Source organism: Paroedura picta, chromosome 1 (genome assembly GCF_049243985.1).
Source record: "Paroedura picta isolate Pp20150507F chromosome 1, Ppicta_v3.0, whole genome shotgun sequence".
Classification (NCBI taxonomy): domain Eukaryota; kingdom Metazoa; phylum Chordata; class Lepidosauria; order Squamata; family Gekkonidae; genus Paroedura; species Paroedura picta.
This window is the reverse complement of record NC_135369.1, coordinates 12,449,430-12,468,857: the sequence shown is the minus strand read 5'-3', so window position 1 is coordinate 12,468,857 and position 19,428 is coordinate 12,449,430. Positions and strand designations below refer to the sequence as shown.

General features: G+C 58.1%; 1 protein-coding gene across 1 annotated transcript in view; it reads left to right on the top strand.

Moving 5' to 3' along the window:
- The first annotated feature begins 5,041 nt into the window (after positions 1-5,041).
- SHC1 (SHC adaptor protein 1) overlaps positions 5,042-19,428 on the top strand; it is a 34,795-nt gene continuing 20,408 nt past the window's right edge. Inside the window, 5 exon segments of the mRNA XM_077321871.1 lie at positions 5,042-5,590; positions 5,592-5,745; positions 5,748-5,813; positions 5,816-6,102; positions 17,977-18,047. Of these exon segments, the coding sequence (XP_077177986.1) occupies positions 5,561-5,590; positions 5,592-5,745; positions 5,748-5,813; positions 5,816-6,102; positions 17,977-18,047 (608 nt within the window). The 5' untranslated portion in view covers positions 5,042-5,560.

Here is a 19,428-nt window from a genome sequence, read left to right as displayed (position 1 = left end):
GTGAGTTTATGTCTGACTCCGATAGTTACCACTTTTGAAAAACACTTGGCTGACGCCAGGAGAGGTGGGCAGGCACTGTGGTGCCCCCGGGCCCCACGTTGGGGACCCCGGCTCAAAGCCAGGCACAGAGCCAGGAAGCGGAAGAGGGGCTGTGTCCCTTTTGCAGGCCCCTCCCAAGGAGCGTGACTTCCTGTTCCCTTGGCCCCAGCCTTGGAGCTTTCTGGTTGGGCCTGGGAATCCAAGCTGCAGTTCTCATCCTGCCCCATTTCCTCCTATCCATTCAATTTTTCTGGCTCCCAGGGCAGCCAGATTGTCCAGCAGGCACCTCCCGCTTCCTCAGAGGAAGGAGCAGGCCATTTAAACTCTGCTCTTTTCTCCCGGGCAGGCAGCTACCGCGCAGTCAGCTGTTCAAAGAAGAAAAAGGAGGAGGGTTGGTTTTTATACCCTGCTTTTCACCACGCGACGGGAGTCTCAAAGCGGCTTACAATCGCCTTCCCTTCCTCTCCCCGCAACAAACACCCAGTGAGGTAGGTGGGGCCAAGGGAGCTCTAAGAGAACTGCTCTGCAAGAACAGCTCTAACAGAACCATGACTGGCCCAGGGTCCCCCAGCTGGCCGCATACGGAGGATCGGAGAATCCAACCCATTTCTCCAGGTTAGAGGTCGGCACGCTTAGCCACAGCACCACGCTGGCTCTCCACAAAGTTTGCCGCCGTAGCTCAGTCATTGTGGGACTTAGCTGAGCGAGGGATCAGCTCCATCCTTTGTTCCTAATTTTTATCTCCCCGGATCCGTTTCCTTGGTTGCGCGTGCAAATGGAGGCCCTCCATCCCCGCCTTTGGAGGTCTTGTTGCAAGCCCAGGGTGGCCCTGAATGCACTGAGCTATCAGGTACCCACTGGCATGTCAACTCGAGCACGAACCGCCAAGAAGGAAGTTCTCTCTTTCTGGGTGGGGGGCACAGGGTGTTTCAGGATTCCCCCCTCCCCCTTGCCTGGCTGGCACACAAACAGCCCCCACTGTGCCCTAGGGTATTTCAATTTACTGTAATTTTAGTAAGTTATGTCCTTGCTTAGTTTAGTTTAAATATGACTTAGAATTGGGAGGGACAAGGTAATGTGTCTTGTTGCTAGAGGGAAAGTTTAATTCTTTAATCGGCGCCGGAAGTCTTGGCATGAGAGCTAGAAACATCAGTTTGGTTTTTTTAAAGCGGGATTCTGAGGCTGGTGTTGTGCCCCTTGCTGGTTGTGGCACGAGTTGTGAGTTGTGGAAAGCACCCAGGTGCGGGGGAACCGGCATGTGATCGTAACGGAATGATTTGGCTGGAACGCTTGGTCAAGATTGCAGCTGTTGTGCCATTGCGGTTAGAGAGCCCCGGATTCGAATGTTTGTTCTTCTGTGAAGTTAGTTGGTCTCCTCGGGTAGACTTCTGTTTTCCCCCTCTTGTTCCTTTTCCTCTTCCTCAGCCCAACCCTACCTTGCAGGGTGATTGTGAGGATAGAGTGGCAAGGACTATGCTTTCCATGCTGAATCCCAGCAGGGGGACGAGGATTAAAACCTAAGTGATCAAAATGGGATTCAGTCCCTGATGCCTTTTAGAATCTTTCCTCTCTTGGCACCCAGCTTTCCTAATTTCGAAAATAAAGTTGCTGAGGAGTGAGTATTTTACACTGGGTGGTGGAAAACAGTAACATCATTATGTTGTGAATTTCCTGCATTTTGCAGGGGGTTGGTCTAGATCACGGGTAGTCAACCTGTGGTCCTCCAGATGTTCATGGACTACAATTCCCATACCCCCTGCCAGCATTTGCTGGCAGGGGCTCATGGGAATTGTAGTTCATGAACATCTGGAGGACCACAGGTTGACTACCCCTGGTCTAGATAACCCTGGAGGTCCCTTCCAACCCGATGATCTCAGGATCTCTCTGCTCACTGCAAGTTCCATAGAGCCAATGAAGGGAAGGGAACTCTGAGCCCAGACATTCTGGATTTGAATGTTGCCTCTGCCTCAGAATCATTAGGTTTGCTGCCCTCAGAACCTCAGCCCCTGATCAGACTGGATTATGGAAAAGAGTAACCATTGCCCTGCCTCGCAAGGTTGTTGTGAAACCAGTGGCCAGATAGTAAAGTCTGTGAAGTGTTTTAATCAACTCCAAAGCATAGCGCTGGAAATGCAGATGGCATTTGACAATGGAGCCCGGCGGGTCGACAGGTACCTTTCATGAGGAACTCCCAACAGGGACCATGTTCCTTCTAAGCCGTATGCATGAGCCTTTGTACCACCTGCTGGATTAAGAAGAAGAGTTGGTTCATATATGCCGCTTATCTCTACCCGAAGGAGGCTCAAAGCGGCTGACAATTGCCTTCCCTTTCCTCTCCCCACAACACAGGGATACTTCTCTCACAGGGATACCCTGTGAGAGTATCCCTGGGATACCCTGTGAGAGAAGAGAGGCTGAGGGAGCCCTGATATTACTGAAGAAGAAGAAGAGTTGGTTCTTACATGCCGCTTTTCCCTACCCAAAGGAGTCTCAAAGTGGCTTACGGTCACCTTCCCCTTCCTCTCCAGGCTCATTAACCCAGGAAGCCCCACTCAGCAGCCGTCTGCAGCTGCACAGGGTCTTGCGCCATCCATCACCCCTTTCAAGATCCCAGAAGTTGTGATCCACTCAGGTTGGGAGCTGCTCCGCTCAGCAGGGGAGAAAAATCCTCGGGAACATTGACCCTGCCTTGGATTAAAGGGAGGAAATTTGGGGAGGGAACATTCAGCATTGCCCCTCCCAGTTCTAAGTCATATTTAGGATTTTCTCGACGGAGGGAAGAAAGACTCCAGATATTGTGCCCAAAGAAATCATCAGTATATATTGAGTCCCTCACCGGGACTCAGAGCGAATTACACGGCATGAGTCAATGCCATTAACTGCAGGGGTGGCCAAAGTGTGGCTCTCCAGGTGTCCATGGACTACAGTTCCCATGAGCCCCTGCCAGCATGCATCTGGAGAGCCAGAGTTAGGGACAGTCAATAAGGAGGAGAAAATGAAAGGGCCATCCCACTCACCAGGTGATAAACAGTAAGGCCAAGCCCGATGGTGTAAAACAAGAGGGAAATTTATTACTACCATTCCCAGAATCCTCTATGTGTTTTGCCAACAGACTTCCTCAGGGGAATCTGTTAGTCTCGCAGTGATTCTTCCAAAAGAGTAGGAGACTACAATTACTGCAGAGGGAATTTGGGGGATTTTAACTAATAAGATAAATCTTTCGCTTTAGTTTGCACTGTGGGACTGTCGGTAAACAATGAAACAGGGTTGTAGAACCAACCAGAATTTTTTAAAAAAATCAAAATTCAGAACTGAAACCAGGCATAAGCATTAACACGAGACGTAATTAAAACAATGCAAAAATTATACAATAGGATCCAGGCCTCAGCAAACTACACACAGAGACCTCAATCCCCAGTAAATTAGCGGAGGGACTTTGTGAAGCCTTTTGTAACAGGGCTACTTGGATGCTTTAGGATGCTTAGGGCTGATCCTGCGTTGAGCAGAGGGTTGGACTAGATGGCCTGTGTGGCCCCTTCCAACTCTATGATTCTATGATTCTACCCTTTTGCCCACGTAGAAAAATCCCCCTTGAGTAATTCGGTTATGCTATGGTTTCCAGAAAGCCGCCTCAGGCAGGCCGTTCCACCACAGAGGAGGCCACGGAGTTGTCCATTTAGGCTGGAGTGGTCCATTTAGGCTCCTTTTCAGAAATCCCTGATCAGCTGAGCAAACCTGTCATGGGGGGAGCATGAGGGGAAAGGGGTTTTTGGGAGGGACGACTGTGGGTGGTTTGGTGACACTTTAGGTGGGATTTTGGGGTCATAGAGTGGGAGGGTTGCCCAGCTTTTGTTGGGGAATATCTGGAGGATTTGGGGGTGAAGCCTGGGGAAGGTTGGGCTTGGGGAAGGGAGGTATCCTGCCAGATTCCACTATCCCAAGTGGCCGTTTTCTCCAGGGGAACAGATCTCCCTCCCTTGAACAAAGTTCTAGTCCAGCGGCACCTTTGAGACCAACAAAGCTCTATTCAAGGCATAAGCTTTTGTGTACACATGCTCTTCCTCAGATATTGGTCAGCATGCACCTGGAGTCCTGTGTGCAGTTCTGGAGGCCTCCCTTCAAAAAGGACATGGACAAAATTGAGAGGGGGCAGAGGAGATAGATGGGAGGGATCCGGGGCCTGGGTGTTGGGCTAGATGGCCTGTATGGCCCCTTCCAACTCTATGATTCTGATTCAGATATATCTTGTATGTCTTATATCTGAAGAAGAGCACCTGCCCACAAAAGCTTAGACCCAGAATTAAACATGGTCTGTCTTAAGGGGGCTGCTGGACTTGAGCTGCTGCTTCTGACCTGGATGGATCTTCCAGAAGAGCAGTTGTCATCGTGCAGGGGCGGCCAAACTGCGACTCCCCAGATGTCCAAGGACTACAATTCCCATCAGCCCCTGCCTGTCCGCACTGGGGCTCCTGGCCCTCTGGAGAGCCGCAGGCTGGCCACCCCTGTAATGGTGGCAGGCCTCCAGCCCCAACACGGAGGTTGGCATCCTTGTGGAGTGGAGATCAAAGCGCTGGGGCTGAGATGCTCCAACACTGAGACCGCCTCAGTTCTGCCCTTCCCAACCCTCCAGCCTTTTGAATGTCCAATGGGGGTGGGTGGCCTTCCGGCTTCCTCCTCTCCCGCCTTCCAACTGACCCTGGTTCCCCAGGCCCCCCCAATCACGCACCCCGGATCCCACCCTTTTGGATCGCAGCAACCTCGCCGTTCTCTCCCACCCCCCATCCCACCATTGCTTGCAGAAGGGCCGGGGCGCAATGGGGGGGGGGGATACAGCGCTGCCTTTCCACCAGGATCCAGAAGCTTGGGAAGGGGGCTCGGCTTCTAGCTGCCTCCGCCCCCCCCCCCTCCAGCCACCGTCACTCAGAGGCCGGGAGCGAGCGCAGGCAGGAAGCGTGGGCAATCAGCAGGCGGCTCCCTGCGCGCACCGACGGGAAGCATCGTCCGGCCCTTCCTGGGGAGGCCGCCCTGCCGCGAGCGGCCGGTGTCTGCGCGCCGCCGGCCACGTGGGGCCTCGGCGACTACACAGCGCTCTTGGTCGCTTCCGGGCAGCCCCCGCCGCCCAGCCCGGGCGTCTGGATTGGAAGGCGCTCTCTGGCCGCCCGAGGAGGAGGAGGAGGACGCGGCGCCGGGGCGCACGGGGCTTAGCCGCGGGGAGGCCGCCTCCTTCCGCCCGGGCCGGAGGGGTCGCCGCTCATCTGGCCGCTTGGCAGGCGGGCCCCGCATCGAGCCTCGGTGCGGAGCCGCCCGCAGGCCGAGGGCGCCGATTTCCGCGGCACGCCCACCGCTCCCCTCCCGCCCGCCTGCCTCCGTCCTCCGATCCTTCTTATTTCTTATTTGTCATTTGGCGATCGGCGCCGCGATGACCGGCGCGGAGATCTGGCTGGGCTCCCTGCGGCCGCCTGCCCCCTCGGACGCCGCCTGAGCGCTCGTGGACGCCCCGGGCCGGGGGCGGCCGTCCAGCATGGATCTCCTGCCCAAGAGCAAATACAACCCACCTGCGCAACGACTCCCTCTCGTCCCTGGAGGAGGCCTCCGCGGCGGCCGAGGGCGACTGCCCGCCCGAGCCGCCGTCCCCGCCGGGCTCCGTCTCGTCGTCGTCCCTCAGCCCCATGCTGCCCCTGGGCGAGCTCTCCTCCGAGTCGGAAGACGCCCCACCACCCTGTGCTCCTTCTTCCCCAAAATGGCCAGCCTCAAGCTCTCCAACCCGTCCGCCTTCTCGGGCTCCGGCCCTTCGCCAAGGAGCCCGCCGCCGCGGCCGGGGAGCCTCCCGCCCCTGCCTCCGCCGCCGCCCTCCTCCCGCCCAGCCCGGACTCAGCGGCGGCCCTTCCCGTCTCTCCCCAGGATATGAACAAGCTGGGCTGCGGCAAGAAGATGCGCGTGGAAGGCGGCCAGCTGGGCGGCGACGAGTGGACCCGCCACGGCAGCTTCGTCAACAAGCCCAGCCGCGGGTGGCTGCACCCCGACGACAAGGTGATGGGCCCCGGCGTCTCCTACCTCGTCCGGGTGAGTGCAGGGGGCGGGAGGACGGGGACGGGAGGGGACCGGTTGCACCGGGGCAACAGGTGGGCCTCACCGGACCCCTGCTCTGGAGGGCCCATTCTGGGGGAAAGACAGGGAGGGAGAAAGGTTCATGGAGGATAAGTCTGCAGAGGTTGAGGTGACTGAGGGGAGCTTCCACAGTCAGAGGCAATAGTGGTCCAGAGCCAGGAGGAGAAGCTCTCCATCCTCCAGAGGGACTGGCTGGCCCCTGGGTGAGGCAGGAGGCTGGACTGGAGGGACCCTCCCTGGTCTGACCCAGCAGGGCTCTCCTGTGTCCTTATGAGGGGAAGGCCTCGGCCTCCCTGCCCTGTGGCTGGCCCTGCAGAGGGACTGGCTGGCCCCTGGGTGAGGCAGGAGGCTGGACTGGAGGGACCCTCCCTGGTCTGACCCAGCAGGGCTCTCCTGTGTCCTTATGAGGGGAAGGCCTCGGCCTCCCTGCCCTGTGGTTGGCCCTGCAGAGGGACTGGCTGGCCCCTGGGTGAGGCAGGAGGCTGGACTGGAGGGACCCTCCCTGGTCTGACCCAGCAGGGCTCTCCTGTGTCCTTATGAGGGGAAGGCCTCGGCCTCCCTGCCCTGTGGCTGGCCCTGCAGAGGGACTGGCTGGCCCCTGTGTGAGGCAGGAAGCTGGACTGGAGGGACCCTCCCTGGTCTGACCCAGCAGGGCTCTCCTGTGTCCCTATGAGGGGAAGGCCTCGGCCTCCCTGCCCTGTGGTTGGCCCTGCAGAGGGACTGGCTGGCCCCTGGGTGAGGCAGGAGGCTGGACTGGAGGGACCCTCCCTGGTCTGACCCAGCAGGGCTCTCCTGTGTCCTTATGAGGGGAAGGCCTCGGCCTCCCTGCCCTGTGGTTGGCCCTGCAGAGGGACTGGCTGGCCCCTGGGTGAGGCAGGAGGCTGGACTGGAGGGACCCTCCCTGGTCTGACCCAGCAGGGCTCTCCTGTGTCCTTATGAGAGGAAGGCCTCGGCCTCCCTGCCCTGTGGCTGGCCCTGCAGAGGGACTGGCTGGCCCCTGGGTGAGGCAGGAGGCTGGACTGGAGGGACCCTCCCTGGTCTGACCCAGCAGGGCTCTCCTGTGTCCTTATGAGGGGAAGGCCTCGGCCTCCCTGCCCTGTGGTTGGCCCTGCAGAGGGACTGGCTGGCCCCTGGGTGAGGCAGGAGGCTGGACTGGAGGGACCCTCCCTGGTCTGACCCAGCAGGGCTCTCCTGTGTCCTTATGAGGGGAAGGCCTCGGCCTCCCTGCCCTGTGGCTGGCCCTGCAGAGGGACTGGCTGGCCCCTGTGTGAGGCAGGAAGCTGGACTGGAGGGACCCTCCCTGGTCTGACCCAGCAGGGCTCTCCTGTGTCCCTATGAGGGGAAGGCCTCGGCCTCCCTGCCCTGTGGTTGGCCCTGCAGAGGGACTGGCTGGCCCCTGGGTGAGGCAGGAGGCTGGACTGGAGGGACCCTCCCTGGTCTGACCCAGCAGGGCTCTCCTGTGTCCTTATGAGGGGAAGGCCTCGGCCTCCCTGCCCTGTGGCTGGCCCTGCAGAGGGACTGGCTGGCCCCTGGGTGAGGCAGGAGGCTGGACGGGAGGGACCCTCCCTGGTCTGACCCAGCAGGGCTCTCCTGTGTCCCTATGAGGGAAGGCCTCGGCCTCCCTGCCCTGTGGCTGGCCCTGCAGAGGGACTGGCTGGCCCCTGGGTGAGGCAGGAGGCTGGACTGGAGGGACCCTCCCTGGTCTGACCCAGCAGGGCTCTCCTGTGTCCTTATGAGGGGAAGGCCTTGGCCTCCCTGCCCTGTTGCTGGCCCTGCAGAGGGACTGGCTGGCCCCTGGGTGAGGCAGGAGGCTGGACTGGAGGGACCCTCCCTGGTCTGACCCAGCAGGGCTCTCCTGTGTCCTTATGAGAGGAAGGCCTCGGCCTCCCTGCCCTGTGGCTGGCCCTGCAGAGGGACTGGCTGGCCCCTGGGTGAGGCAGGAGGCTGGACTGGAGGGACCCTCCCTGGTCTGACCCAGCAGGGCTCTCCTGTGTCCTTATGAGGGGAAGGCCTCGGCCTCCCTGCCCTGTGGTTGGCCCTGCAGAGGGACTGGCTGGCCCCTGGGTGAGGCAGGAGGCTGGACTGGAGGGACCCTCCCTGGTCTGACCCAGCAGGGCTCTCCTGTGTCCTTATGAGGGGAAGGCCTCGGCCTCCCTGCCCTGTGGCTGGCCCTGCAGAGGGACTGGCTGGCCCCTGTGTGAGGCAGGAAGCTGGACTGGAGGGACCCTCCCTGGTCTGACCCAGCAGGGCTCTCCTGTGTCCCTATGAGGGGAAGGCCTCGGCCTCCCTGCCCTGTGGTTGGCCCTGCAGAGGGACTGGCTGGCCCCTGGGTGAGGCAGGAGGCTGGACTGGAGGGACCCTCCCTGGTCTGACCCAGCAGGGCTCTCCTGTGTCCTTATGAGGGGAAGGCCTCGGCCTCCCTGCCCTGTGGCTGGCCCTGCAGAGGGACTGGCTGGCCCCTGGGTGAGGCAGGAGGCTGGACGGGAGGGACCCTCCCTGGTCTGACCCAGCAGGGCTCTCCTGTGTCCCTATGAGGGGAAGGCCTCGGCCTCCCTGCCCTGTGGCTGGCCCTGCAGAGGGACTGGCTGGCCCCTGGGTGAGGCAGGAGGCTGGACTGGAGGGACCCTCCCTGGTCTGACCCAGCAGGGCTCTCCTGTGTCCTTATGAGGGGAAGGCCTTGGCCTCCCTGCCCTGTTGCTGGCCCTGCAGAGGGACTGGCTGGCCCCTGGGTGAGGCAGGAGGCTGGACTGGAGGGACCCTCCCTGGTCCGACCCAGCAGGGCTCTCCTGTGTCCTTCTGAGGGGAAGGCCTCGGCCTCCCTGCCCTGTTGCTGGCCCTGCAGAGGGACTGGCTGGCCCCTGGGTGAGGCAGGAGGCTGGACTGGAGGGACCCTCCCTGGTCTGACCCAGCAGGGCTCTCCTGTGTCCTTATGAGGGGAAGGGCTCGGCCTCCCTGCCCTGTTGCTGGCCCTGCAGAGGGACTGGCTGGCCCCTGGGTGAGGCAGGAGGCTGGACTGGAGGGACCCTCCCTGGTCTGACCCAGCAGGGCTCTCCTGTGTCCTTATGAGGGGAAGGCCTCGGCCTCCCTGCCCTGTGGCTGGCTCTGCAGAGGGACTGGCTGGCCCCTGTGTGAGGCAGGAGGCTGGACTGGAGGGACCCTCCCTGGTCTGACCCAGCAGGGCTCTTCTGTGTCCTTATGAGGGGAAGGCCTCAGCCTCCCTGCCCTGTTGCTGGCCCTGCAGAGGGACTGGCTGGCCCCTGTGTGAGGCAGGAGGCTGGACTGGAGGGACCCTCCCTGGTCTGACCCAGCAGGGCTCTCCTGTGTACTTATGAGGGGAAGGCCTCGGCCTCCCTGCCCTGTGGCTGGCCCTGCAGAGGGACTGGCTGGCCCCTGTGTGAGGCAGGAGGCTGGACTGGAGGGACCCTCCCTGGTCTGACCCAGCAGGGCTCTCCTGTGTCCTTATGAGGGGAAGGCCTCGGCCTCCCTGCCCTGTTGCTAGCCCTGCAGAGGGACTGGCTGGCCCCTGGGTGAGGCAGGAGGCTGGACTGGAGGGACCCTCCCTGGTCTGACCCAGCAGGGCTCTCCTGTGTCCTTATGAGGGGAAGGCCTCGGCCTCCCTGCCCTGCTGCTGGCCCTGCAGAGGGACTGGCTGGCCCCTGGGTGAGGCAGGAGGCTGGACTGGAGGGACCCTCCCTGGTCTGACCCAGCAGGGCTCTCCTGTGTCCTTATGAGGGGAAGGCCTCGGCCTCCCTGCCCTGTTGCTAGCCCTGCAGAGGGACTGGCTGGCCCCTGGGTGAGGCAGGAGGCTGGACTGGAGGGACCCTCCCTGGTCTGACCCAGCAGGGCTCTCCTGTGTCCTTATGAGGGGAAGGGCTCGGCCTCCCTGCCCTGTTGCTGGCCCTGCAGAGGGACTGGCTGGCCCCTGGGTGAGGCAGGAGGCTGGACTGGAGGGACCCTCCCTGGTCTGACCCAGCAGGGCTCTCATGGTGTTCCTATGAGGGGAAGGCCTTGATTTGTGAAGCTGTGGGTCTCATCCAGCAGGGTCCTGTAACGTTCCTGTGGTTCTTCCCTATCCCTGACCTCCCTACTGGTATTGGTCTCTCAGCCCCTCCTCCATGTGTGCTTCTAGGGAGCTAAGTGGAGGGATGCTGCGGAGGCCAGAATTGGCTGCTGAGTTTTCCGCTTCATGGCCCTGAAAGGGGGGGGGGGGGGAGGCCACAGTGCCTGCAAATGGAGCTGGCTCGGTAGCCCAGCCGGGAGCAGCTCTGTTGTCTGCCTGTGTGACCATAGCAGAGGCGAGTCATGGGCGAACCTTTAGAACTCCTCCAGGCCAGGGTGGGATATTGGGGGCTCCACATGGCTTGGATCCCTGGGCCATGGGATTTGCGAAGGCCACATCCCTCGGAAAGCATTCCAGCTCTGTGCTTGATTTAGGGGCCAAATGTGGCAGAACAACCCTGCCAAGTTCTTCCTCCAATCCAAGGTCTTGTTTCTTTCTCACACACACACACACACACACACACACACACACACACATTTATTTATTTGCTGGTGTTGTGCATATTCCAGGTGGGGACACAAAGCAGCTTACATAGAATCTTAGAGTTGTAAGGGACCTCCTGGGTCATCTAGTCCAACCCCCTGTGGAATGCAGGAAATTCATAACTCCTTGCCCACCCACACTGACCCCAATTCCTTGCCCAGATGATCCACGAAAACCCAATCCAAGAATAGCTCCATTAAGGTCAGTATTGTGGCAGTGCCTGTCTGGGGTCTCTGAGCCATGGCCCCTACTCCAACCGGTATTGGCTCTCCAGGGTCCCAGGTAGAGATCTGTCACATCCCCTGACTTCTGGTCCTTTTAGCTGGCGATGCCCAGGTTTTGAACCTGGGACCTTCTGCATGCTGAGCAGAGGCCCTACCACTGAGCCACAGGTCCCTCCCAAGATAACTTGTAGGCCAAATCTAGGTCACATTCCAGGTTTTATTTTTTTCACATTCCAAATCTAGGTCACTTTTGTCTATTTCAGGCCTTCTCAACCAGGCTTTCATGAAACCCCGGGGTTTCGTGATGGTCCTGGAAGGGTTTCTCAAGTGGGTGCAAGTTAATGTCTTATACATTTATTAAATTCGTTTAGCATTTTCCAGGTGATATGGTAATGTCAACCTGCCCTCCCTCCCAAAATGGTCCATGATGGGCCTGGAGGGTGTGGGAAGGGGAGGGGCTCCAGGTGGGCATGTCCACAGCTCCACTTCCCAACCCTATTCTGCACCATCGTGCCAGTTCTGGGGTTTCTTGAAGCCTGAAGGATGTTTCAGGGGTTTCTGAATGGTAAAAAAGTTGGGAAAGGTTGATCTACTCAGACTAGTATTGGCTGTCCAGGGTCTTTGGCAGAAGTACGTCACATCACCCCGATCCTTTTAGGGATCCCCAGAAGATGCTGGGGATCAAACTTGGGCCCTTCGGCCTGCAAAACTACGTCTTTTCTGCTGAGCTACAGTGTGGTACTGGCTCTGTGTATCTACAGGGCAGCCTCTCTCAGTCCTTCCCCTGGAGACCTCTCCGCTTGGCAAATACCAACTTGATGGTGATCCCTGGTCTCAATGAAATTCGACTGGCCAGGGCTTCCCTTTACTCCCTGACTCATGTCCTTTCCTACTTTGGACCTCCCGCTGCCCTTGAAGGTCATCTTGGTCTGATACTAAGACCAGCAAGAGAGCAGCAAGTGTAGAAATGGTGAAGCAGAATTTTAAAATGTTTTAAAATATTTAGCCTGGAAAGGAGGCTACTGAGAGGGGATCTGATAGCCATCTTCAAGATGGAGCAGAATTGTCTCTCTTGCCCCAGAAGGACGGGCCAGAATCAATAGGATGAAATTAATTCAAAAGAAATTCTATCTAAACATCCGGAAGAAGTTCCTGACAGAGCAGTTTCCCAATGGAGCAGGCTTCCTCGGGAGTTGGCGAGTTCTCCACCTTTGGAAATTTTTAACAGGCTGGAGAGCCATCTGACAGAGAGGCTGATTCTGTGAAGGTTCAAGGGGGTGGCAGGTGACAGTGGATGAGCAATAGGGTGGTGAGTGTCCTGCATAGTGCAGGGGGTTGATGGCCCAGGAGGTACCTTCCAATTCTATGACTCTAGAATGTTCTGATGTGATCTTATTATATCCGTATGTCGTAGATAACCCTGAGCCCACTTGCAAAGTAGGGTAGTCTAAAATTTTTAAGAAATTACTGGGAATGGCTCTGCAGGGTCCCAGGCCTTTCCCACTGCATGCCGTCTGGAGATGCTGAGGACTGATACACCATGGACAGGCCTGAGCATTCCCCCCCAAAAGCAGTGTGGAGGCAGCAGCCCCCTAGTTTTCCCCAGACTCAGGCAGCAGGGATGCTCTGCAATGTCTTAGCGCCGCAGGGCAGACTGATGCTCCCTTCCTAGCCGTTGTTGGGCTCAGCAGGGGGAAGGGTGCCCGGTGTCCATCCAAGTGCACGACCGAAGCAGCCAGCATCTGTCCCTGGTCTTCCGCTCAGCCACTGGATTGCTTTTGACAAGCGTCCCTCCCTCGGGGCATGGCACACTTGCGACCAGCTCCGCCCCCCCTACAAACTATGTCAGTGGAGATGTGAAATGACAAGGAGCCCACGTACAAGCTGTCACCCCATTCTTGCTTCAGACATGCCAGAGGTGTTTGTGTGTGTGTGTGTGTGTGTGTGTGTGGTGGGGGGGGGTTGTTGCTCAGATCCTGCCTCTGAGCTGAGGGTAGGATCCCCCCTCCTCTTAACACAGACGTGTGACCCCCCCTTGTCTCTCATGCGCTCGGCTGCCCTGGCAGCTAACTTAATAGACAATGATTCTCCGTGGCTAATTGGGAAGGAGAAGAAGCTGGGGCTGGCGATCGGAGGGCCATCTCGAGGCGGGCATAGCCAAGCGCTGCCAAGGCCGTGGAACACATGAACCGGAATCAGACCCCCGCGGCCCACCCGAGTCTGGATGGTTTCTTCAGGCTGGCAGCAGCTCTCTCCAGGGGGGTCTCAAGTAGAGGACTTTCCCATCACCTGCTTCCTGGTCCTTTTAACCAGAGATGCTGGGGATTGAATGGGGACCTTCTCCGTGCCAAGCAGAGGCTTTGCCTCTCAGCCACTGGCCCTTCTGAGACTGGCTGCAGTTCTCCAGGGTCTCAGGACAAGGTCTTTCCCATCACCTGCTTCTCTGTCCTCTTAACTGGAGATGCTGAGGTTTGGACTGCAGGCCTAGCAGAAACTCTACCACCGATCCACAGCCCCTCTCCAAAAGAATTAGAATCATAGAGTTGGAAAGGACCTCCTGGATCATCTAGTCCAACCATGCAGGAAATTCACAACTCCCTGCCCTCCACAGGGACCCCAATTCCATGCAAGGTTAGTATTTATTCCGATTGGAAGCAGCTCTCTAGGCCAGCCTTACCCTTGAGAAACCCCTGAAACATCCTACAGGCTTTGAGAAGCCCCAGAAGCGGTGTGATCCTGCAGAACAGGGTTGGGAAGCAGAGCTGTGGACATGCCCACCCGGCACCCCTCCCCTCCTGGCCCATCATTGGCCATTAGGGGAGTGGGAGCGGGTCGACATGACCATATATGAACACGTGTTGAACAGATTTTAAAAATGAACTCCCACCCATCCGGGAAACCCTTCCAGGGCCGTCAAAGACACCCCAGGGTTTCACGAAAGCCTGGTTGGGAAAGCCGTCCCTAGGCCCTGGAGCTTCTCACCCACTGCCAGATCTTTTGACTGGAGAGGATGAGGATCAGATATGGGACCTCCTGCATGTTAATGCAGATGTCCTACCCCCAATTGACCACTAGATACTCTCCAGGGTCTCAGGCGGAGGCCTTTCCCATCAACTACTGCCGGGTCCCTTTAACTGGCGATGCTGGGGATCGAACCCTGGACCCTTCTGCCTTCACTGAGCCATGGCCCTTCACTGAAGCAGGAAGCCGTTTTTGCCAGGAGCCCGGTGGCTTTCACCCGCTGCGGTCTCGTGTTTATGCCAGGGCTTAACGCCAGAGCCCACGGTGAGGACAGCTTCTTTAAGGGGCTTTTAAAATGCCTGGAGGTTAGGCGAGGCGGGGGGAGGTCTGTCGGCAGCGATTAGCTCCTGATATCCGAGGGGAATGTCTGAATGCAGCTCAGGATGTCTGAGCCCCAGCAGCTTCCGAGCAAGCAGATGAGGCTCAGCTCTTCAGTTACTTTGAGCAGCGTCTCCCGAAAACTCTTTCCCTGCCACAAATGTTGGTCTTGAAGGTGGTTTTATCCTCACAACAGCCCTGTGGGGTAGGACAGGCTGAGAGGTTGTGGCTGGCCCAAGGTGGCCCAGCGAGTTTCCATGGCATGAGCAGGGACGTGAACTGGGATTCCCTGGATCGTAGTCCGACACCTCAAAGACCGTGACCTTGCACCAGCGGCAACTTAGAAAGCAAAAAATTTCCCAGGGGATGAGCTTAAAACGCCCTTCGTCAGACGTGAGTAGGAATGGAGATTGGAGCCTTTTTATCCCAGTCCCAGGAGGGAAAGGGGGAAAAGGGGGACCCTTCTGTGCATGTGCAGAGCGCCTCACCCTCGATTGACTAGACGGCAACAACTGTTAGTCATTTCCATAAGAAGAACCAGCGGGAGCTGAGGAAAACCAATGACAATTGCGTAGCTGTTTCTTTGCAGAAACGGGTCGCTGGGGGGCGAAGGGGTTACCGTTGCATAGGTACCCTGGGCTCTATTGTGCCGGAACATGAAGCTGCTGTCAGCAGAGTCAGGCCATCGTTCTGTCAAGGTCAGACTGGCAGTGCCTCTCCAGGGTCTTGGGTAGAGGTCTTCCGCCTGGCCTCTTTTAACTGGAGATGCCGGGGATTGAACCGGGGACCTTCCGCATGCTAAACAGAGGCTCCTTCAGTGAGCCCCTCTCCAGGGTCCCAGGTTTAGAGGTCTTCCACATCACCTACTGCCCACTCCTTTTAACTGGCGATGCCAGGGATTGAATCTGCATGTCGAGCAGATGCTGTACCTCTGAGCTACGCTGTGCAAACACGGCAAGGAAGCCACGGGGGGAAGGCCAGGACCCAGAGTCGGACTTTCAGTCCACGTCACGTTACAACACTTGTATGTATTGTGCCAGCAGGAAATGGGAAGTTTCCCGTCCCACCCCCCTTTCCTCCTCCTCCTCCTCTTCCCCTGCCCTCTTGAATTGACAAAAGAAACGGTTTTGCCCACACCAAAGAAAGCATCTCCTTTCCCGGTGTCTTCCAAGGTTGACCTTCCCTGAGCTTTGCCTAGAGATTTCTTTCACCCTGGCTAGCATCGGGACTTCTCCCCTAAAGCCAGAAATGTGTGCCTGTGGCGTTTCTGGAAGATTTGGGAATACTGTGAATGCAGCTCTCTTAAAATCCCTCTCCAGTAGACACTGAGCCCTGCAGCAAGGGCTGGGCTTATGCATTCCACGGCAGAGCTTCACCCAGTGGCATGTATAAGGTCTTGGATTCAAATTCACTCCCAACATCTTCAGGGGAAAGGATCTTAGATCAGTGGTGCTGGGAAAGACCTGTCACCTAACAGGCTGAGGGTTTACTTAGGGCTGATCCTGCGTTGAGCAGGGGGTTGGACTAGATGGCCTGTATGGCCCCTTCCTACTCTATGATTCTATGATCCTGCGTTGAGCAGGGGGTTGGACTAGATGGCCTGTATGGCCCCTTCCAACTCTATGATTCTATGATCCTGCGTTGAGCAGGGGGTTGGACTAGATGGCCTGTATGGCCCCTTCCAACTCTATGATTCTATGATTTACACCAGTTCAGTATGCTAGCGTGGCGGGAAGGCCAAGGCGATTGAGAAACATGAGCCCTCGATTCAAGAAGAAGAGCTGATCTTTATAGCCCACTTTTCACTGCCCAAAGGAGTCTCAAAGCGGCTTGCAATCGCCTTTCCCTTCCTCTCCCCACAGCAGGGGTAGGTGGGGCTGAGAAAGCTCGGAGAGAACTGCTCTATGAGACCAGCTCTAAAAGGACTGTGACTAGCCCAAGGCCATCCAGCTAGCTGCATGTGGAGCAGGGTATCAAACCTGGTTTTCCAGATTAAAGGCTGCCACTCTTAACCACTACACCAAGCTGGCTCTCAAGGAGGTGAGGAGCTCTGGGAGAACTGGGATTGACCCAAGGTCACCCAGCTGGCTGCCTGTGGAGGAGGAGTGGGGAATCAAACCCGCTTTCCCAGATCAGCGGCCCTCCACTCTTAACCACTACACCACATTGGCTCTTCTACACCGTACTGGCACCCAGTTCTCCTGCTCAGCCATGAAACTGCCTGTAGCTGATTTGAACTTAGGAGCTCTCGGAGTGGCCTGCCTCTCAGGGTTGTCGTGATGGGGGAAGGGATGCTCCAGCACATGCTGCCCTGAGCTCCTTGGGAACCAATCAGCAAGAAAAGGCCGATAGGTGACGGGAAGCGGCGGAGATGAGCCCTTGGCACCACTTGGACGCACCCCCGTGACTCATCTCGGTACCTAGAATGATCCCGCTTGGCGTCTGGAGCCTTGGCCACGGCTTCCCGCGGCTCGGCCAGCCTGGCAGGTGCCCAGTGGCACATCCTGCCTCCCCCCACCATTTGCCTTCCAGCGCCACCTGGGCCCTGCTGACGCTGCCCGCCTGCAGCACCACACCAGGACTTCCAGGCCTGCCTGCAGGAAGGACAGACCCGCCTTTTTCCCGGGGAGATGCCCGAATGTCACCTGCGGAACTCCCCTTGGCCTGTGGGTGGGAGGGAGGCAGGGGGCCCAGAGAGTGGCAGACTGGCTCCCAGGGCTTCCCAAGGGGCCTGCCGCTTCTCCTTGGCGGGCCATGCGTCAGCAGCCTGAGTGCCAACTTCCCACCATCGAGGGTCAGCCTGATACAGAAGCGGGCTGTTTGGCCTGACCTTGGGTGGGGCAGTAGTTTTTCCAGCAGCCCAACTTGGAACCGGAGGGGGCTTGGATCACGGGGGGGCTGTGCAGTGCCACCCAACGGGGACCGTTCCTTGCCACTTTTCACGGGAAGTAGAGCACAAGGCCCCACGACTCGCCGACCCCCATGTTCCGTGCAGGGTGGAGAACCAGGCAGTCCTTGCTCGGCGTGCAAAAGGTCCCTGGTTCAATCCCCGGCATCTCCAATTGGAAAGGACCAGGCAGGAGGTGATGGGAAAGAGCTCGGCCTGAGTCCCTGGAGAGATGCTTGCAGTCTGCGTAGGGGCCGTAGTTGAGTGGAAGAGCTTCTCCCTTGCGTGCAGAAGGTCCCTGGTTCAATCCCCGGGATCTCCAGTTGAAAAAGACCAGGTGGGAGCTGATGGGAAAGAGCTCCGCCTGAGACCCTGGAGGGCTGCAGGCCATCTCAGTAGGGGCTGTGCCTCAACAGGAGAGCCTGTGCTTTGCTTGAAGAGGGTCCCGGGTTCAAGCCTCAGCCCCTCCAGTTAAAAGGACTGAGCAGCAGGTTTTGCAAAAGGGACTGTGGCTCAGTGGGAAAGTCTTTGCGTGGCAGGCAGAAGATCCCCGGTTCGATCCCTGACATCTCCAGCGATAAGGACCAGGCAGTAGCTGATGGGAAGGATCTGGTGAGCTGCAAAGCAGCCTGAGGGTCCGATTCAGGATGTGTCGTCAGGGCTAAGCTCAGTCCAGGGTTGAGACGAACCACCGAAGAAGAGAGCTTTGTAAATGCACACAGGTGCTTCTAAAGCTGGATGTTGCTGGGGGGGGGGGGGGGGGCTTGCTGGTGAAACTCTTGAGAAGCTGCCCTTCTTACCTGTCCACCTGACAAGCTTCCTTCTGTCCCTCTCAGTACATGGGCTGCGTGGAGGTGCTGCAGTCCATGAGAGCTCTGGACTTCAACACGAGGACTCAAGTCACAAGGTGAGCCCACCCTTTTTTTCCTTCCCAAACGGAGGGGACGAATCCCACAGACGCAGGCGGGCGAAAGCTCGGAGGGGGTCCCAAGTAAAAACCAGCCCTTCGGGGCTGGCCCCCAGCGGGGAGGGGAGGGGACCGGTCGGCCGCGGGGTCCGGCAGACAAGGCCGCCCCCTGCTCTCCCTCCCCGGCCATTAGAGGCGGGAGGAGGAGGAGGCGGAGGCCGGGGAAGAGGGTGTCTGCTCACTCATCCATTACCGGGCAGACTCGGGGTCTGGAGAGAGGTGGCCGGAGGGAGCAGCCAGCAGGAGATGGAAAAGCGTCGGCAGCCAAGCCCCGCACCCCTGACAGCGAGGCTCTGTTTTAATCCGCCAAAGACAGGAAGCATTTATACAGCCTCATCAAATATTAACCAGCTCCGCTCGATGTTAGTTCTTTATTTATTTTCATCCTCTGGCCGCCACGAGGAACCCGGGGGGGGGGAGGAGGCAACGCGGGCGCACGTGCCCGCACGTGCCTCACCAGCTGCATCGGGGCCATGTACATCGGAGACTAGAGAGAGAGAGAGAGAGAGAGAGGGGCAGACTCCTTGGGTTTTCTTGCCCGTTTGGAAGGCCAGGGCCTGCGATGGCGTGCCTCCTTCCGCTCCGCCTCCTTCCCAGTTGTTCTTGACCCTGCTAAGCCCTACCTTGTGATAAGAGAGCAGCTCTCTTGTGAGCTTAAGGCACCGCTCAGGAGGCTGTCCATTGCATGTCTGCACGAGTCTCCCATCCGGCTCTGTCCTGTTCCAGGGAAGCTCTACTTAGAGGGGTGTGGTTAGTTTCTGAGAGCCAGCGAGGTGTAGCGGTTAAGAGCGCATCTAATTTCCGCACCTCCACGTGCAGCTAGCTGGGTGACCTTGGGCCAGTCACAGTCCTGATAGAGCAGTTCTCTCAGAGCTCTCTCAGCTGCACCTCCCTCTCAGGGTGTCTGTTGTGGGGAGAGGAAAGGGAAGGCGACCGTAAGCCACTTTGAGACTCCTTCAGGTGGAGAAAAGTGGCATATAAGAACCAACTCTTCTTCATTTTCAGTAATCTCAGGCCTCTCTCAGCCTCCCCTCCCTCACGGGGTGTCTGTTGTGGGGAGAGGAAAGGGAAGGCGACTGGAAGCCGCTTTGAGACTCCTTTGGGTAGAGAAAAGCAGCATAGAAGAACCAACTCTTCTTCTTCTTCTTCTCTTGCGTCTCTGCAAGAGTTTGTGTGCGCGTGCCGTGGATCATTATTTATTAAAATATATCTCTGCACCGCCTTTTCTCGTCGTTCCAGGCTACTTACAGCCATTCAGTTGCTCCCAGTGCAGATGAGCAAAGAAAGGACCCAGCCTCTGAAGACGGCAGCCTGTTGTGCT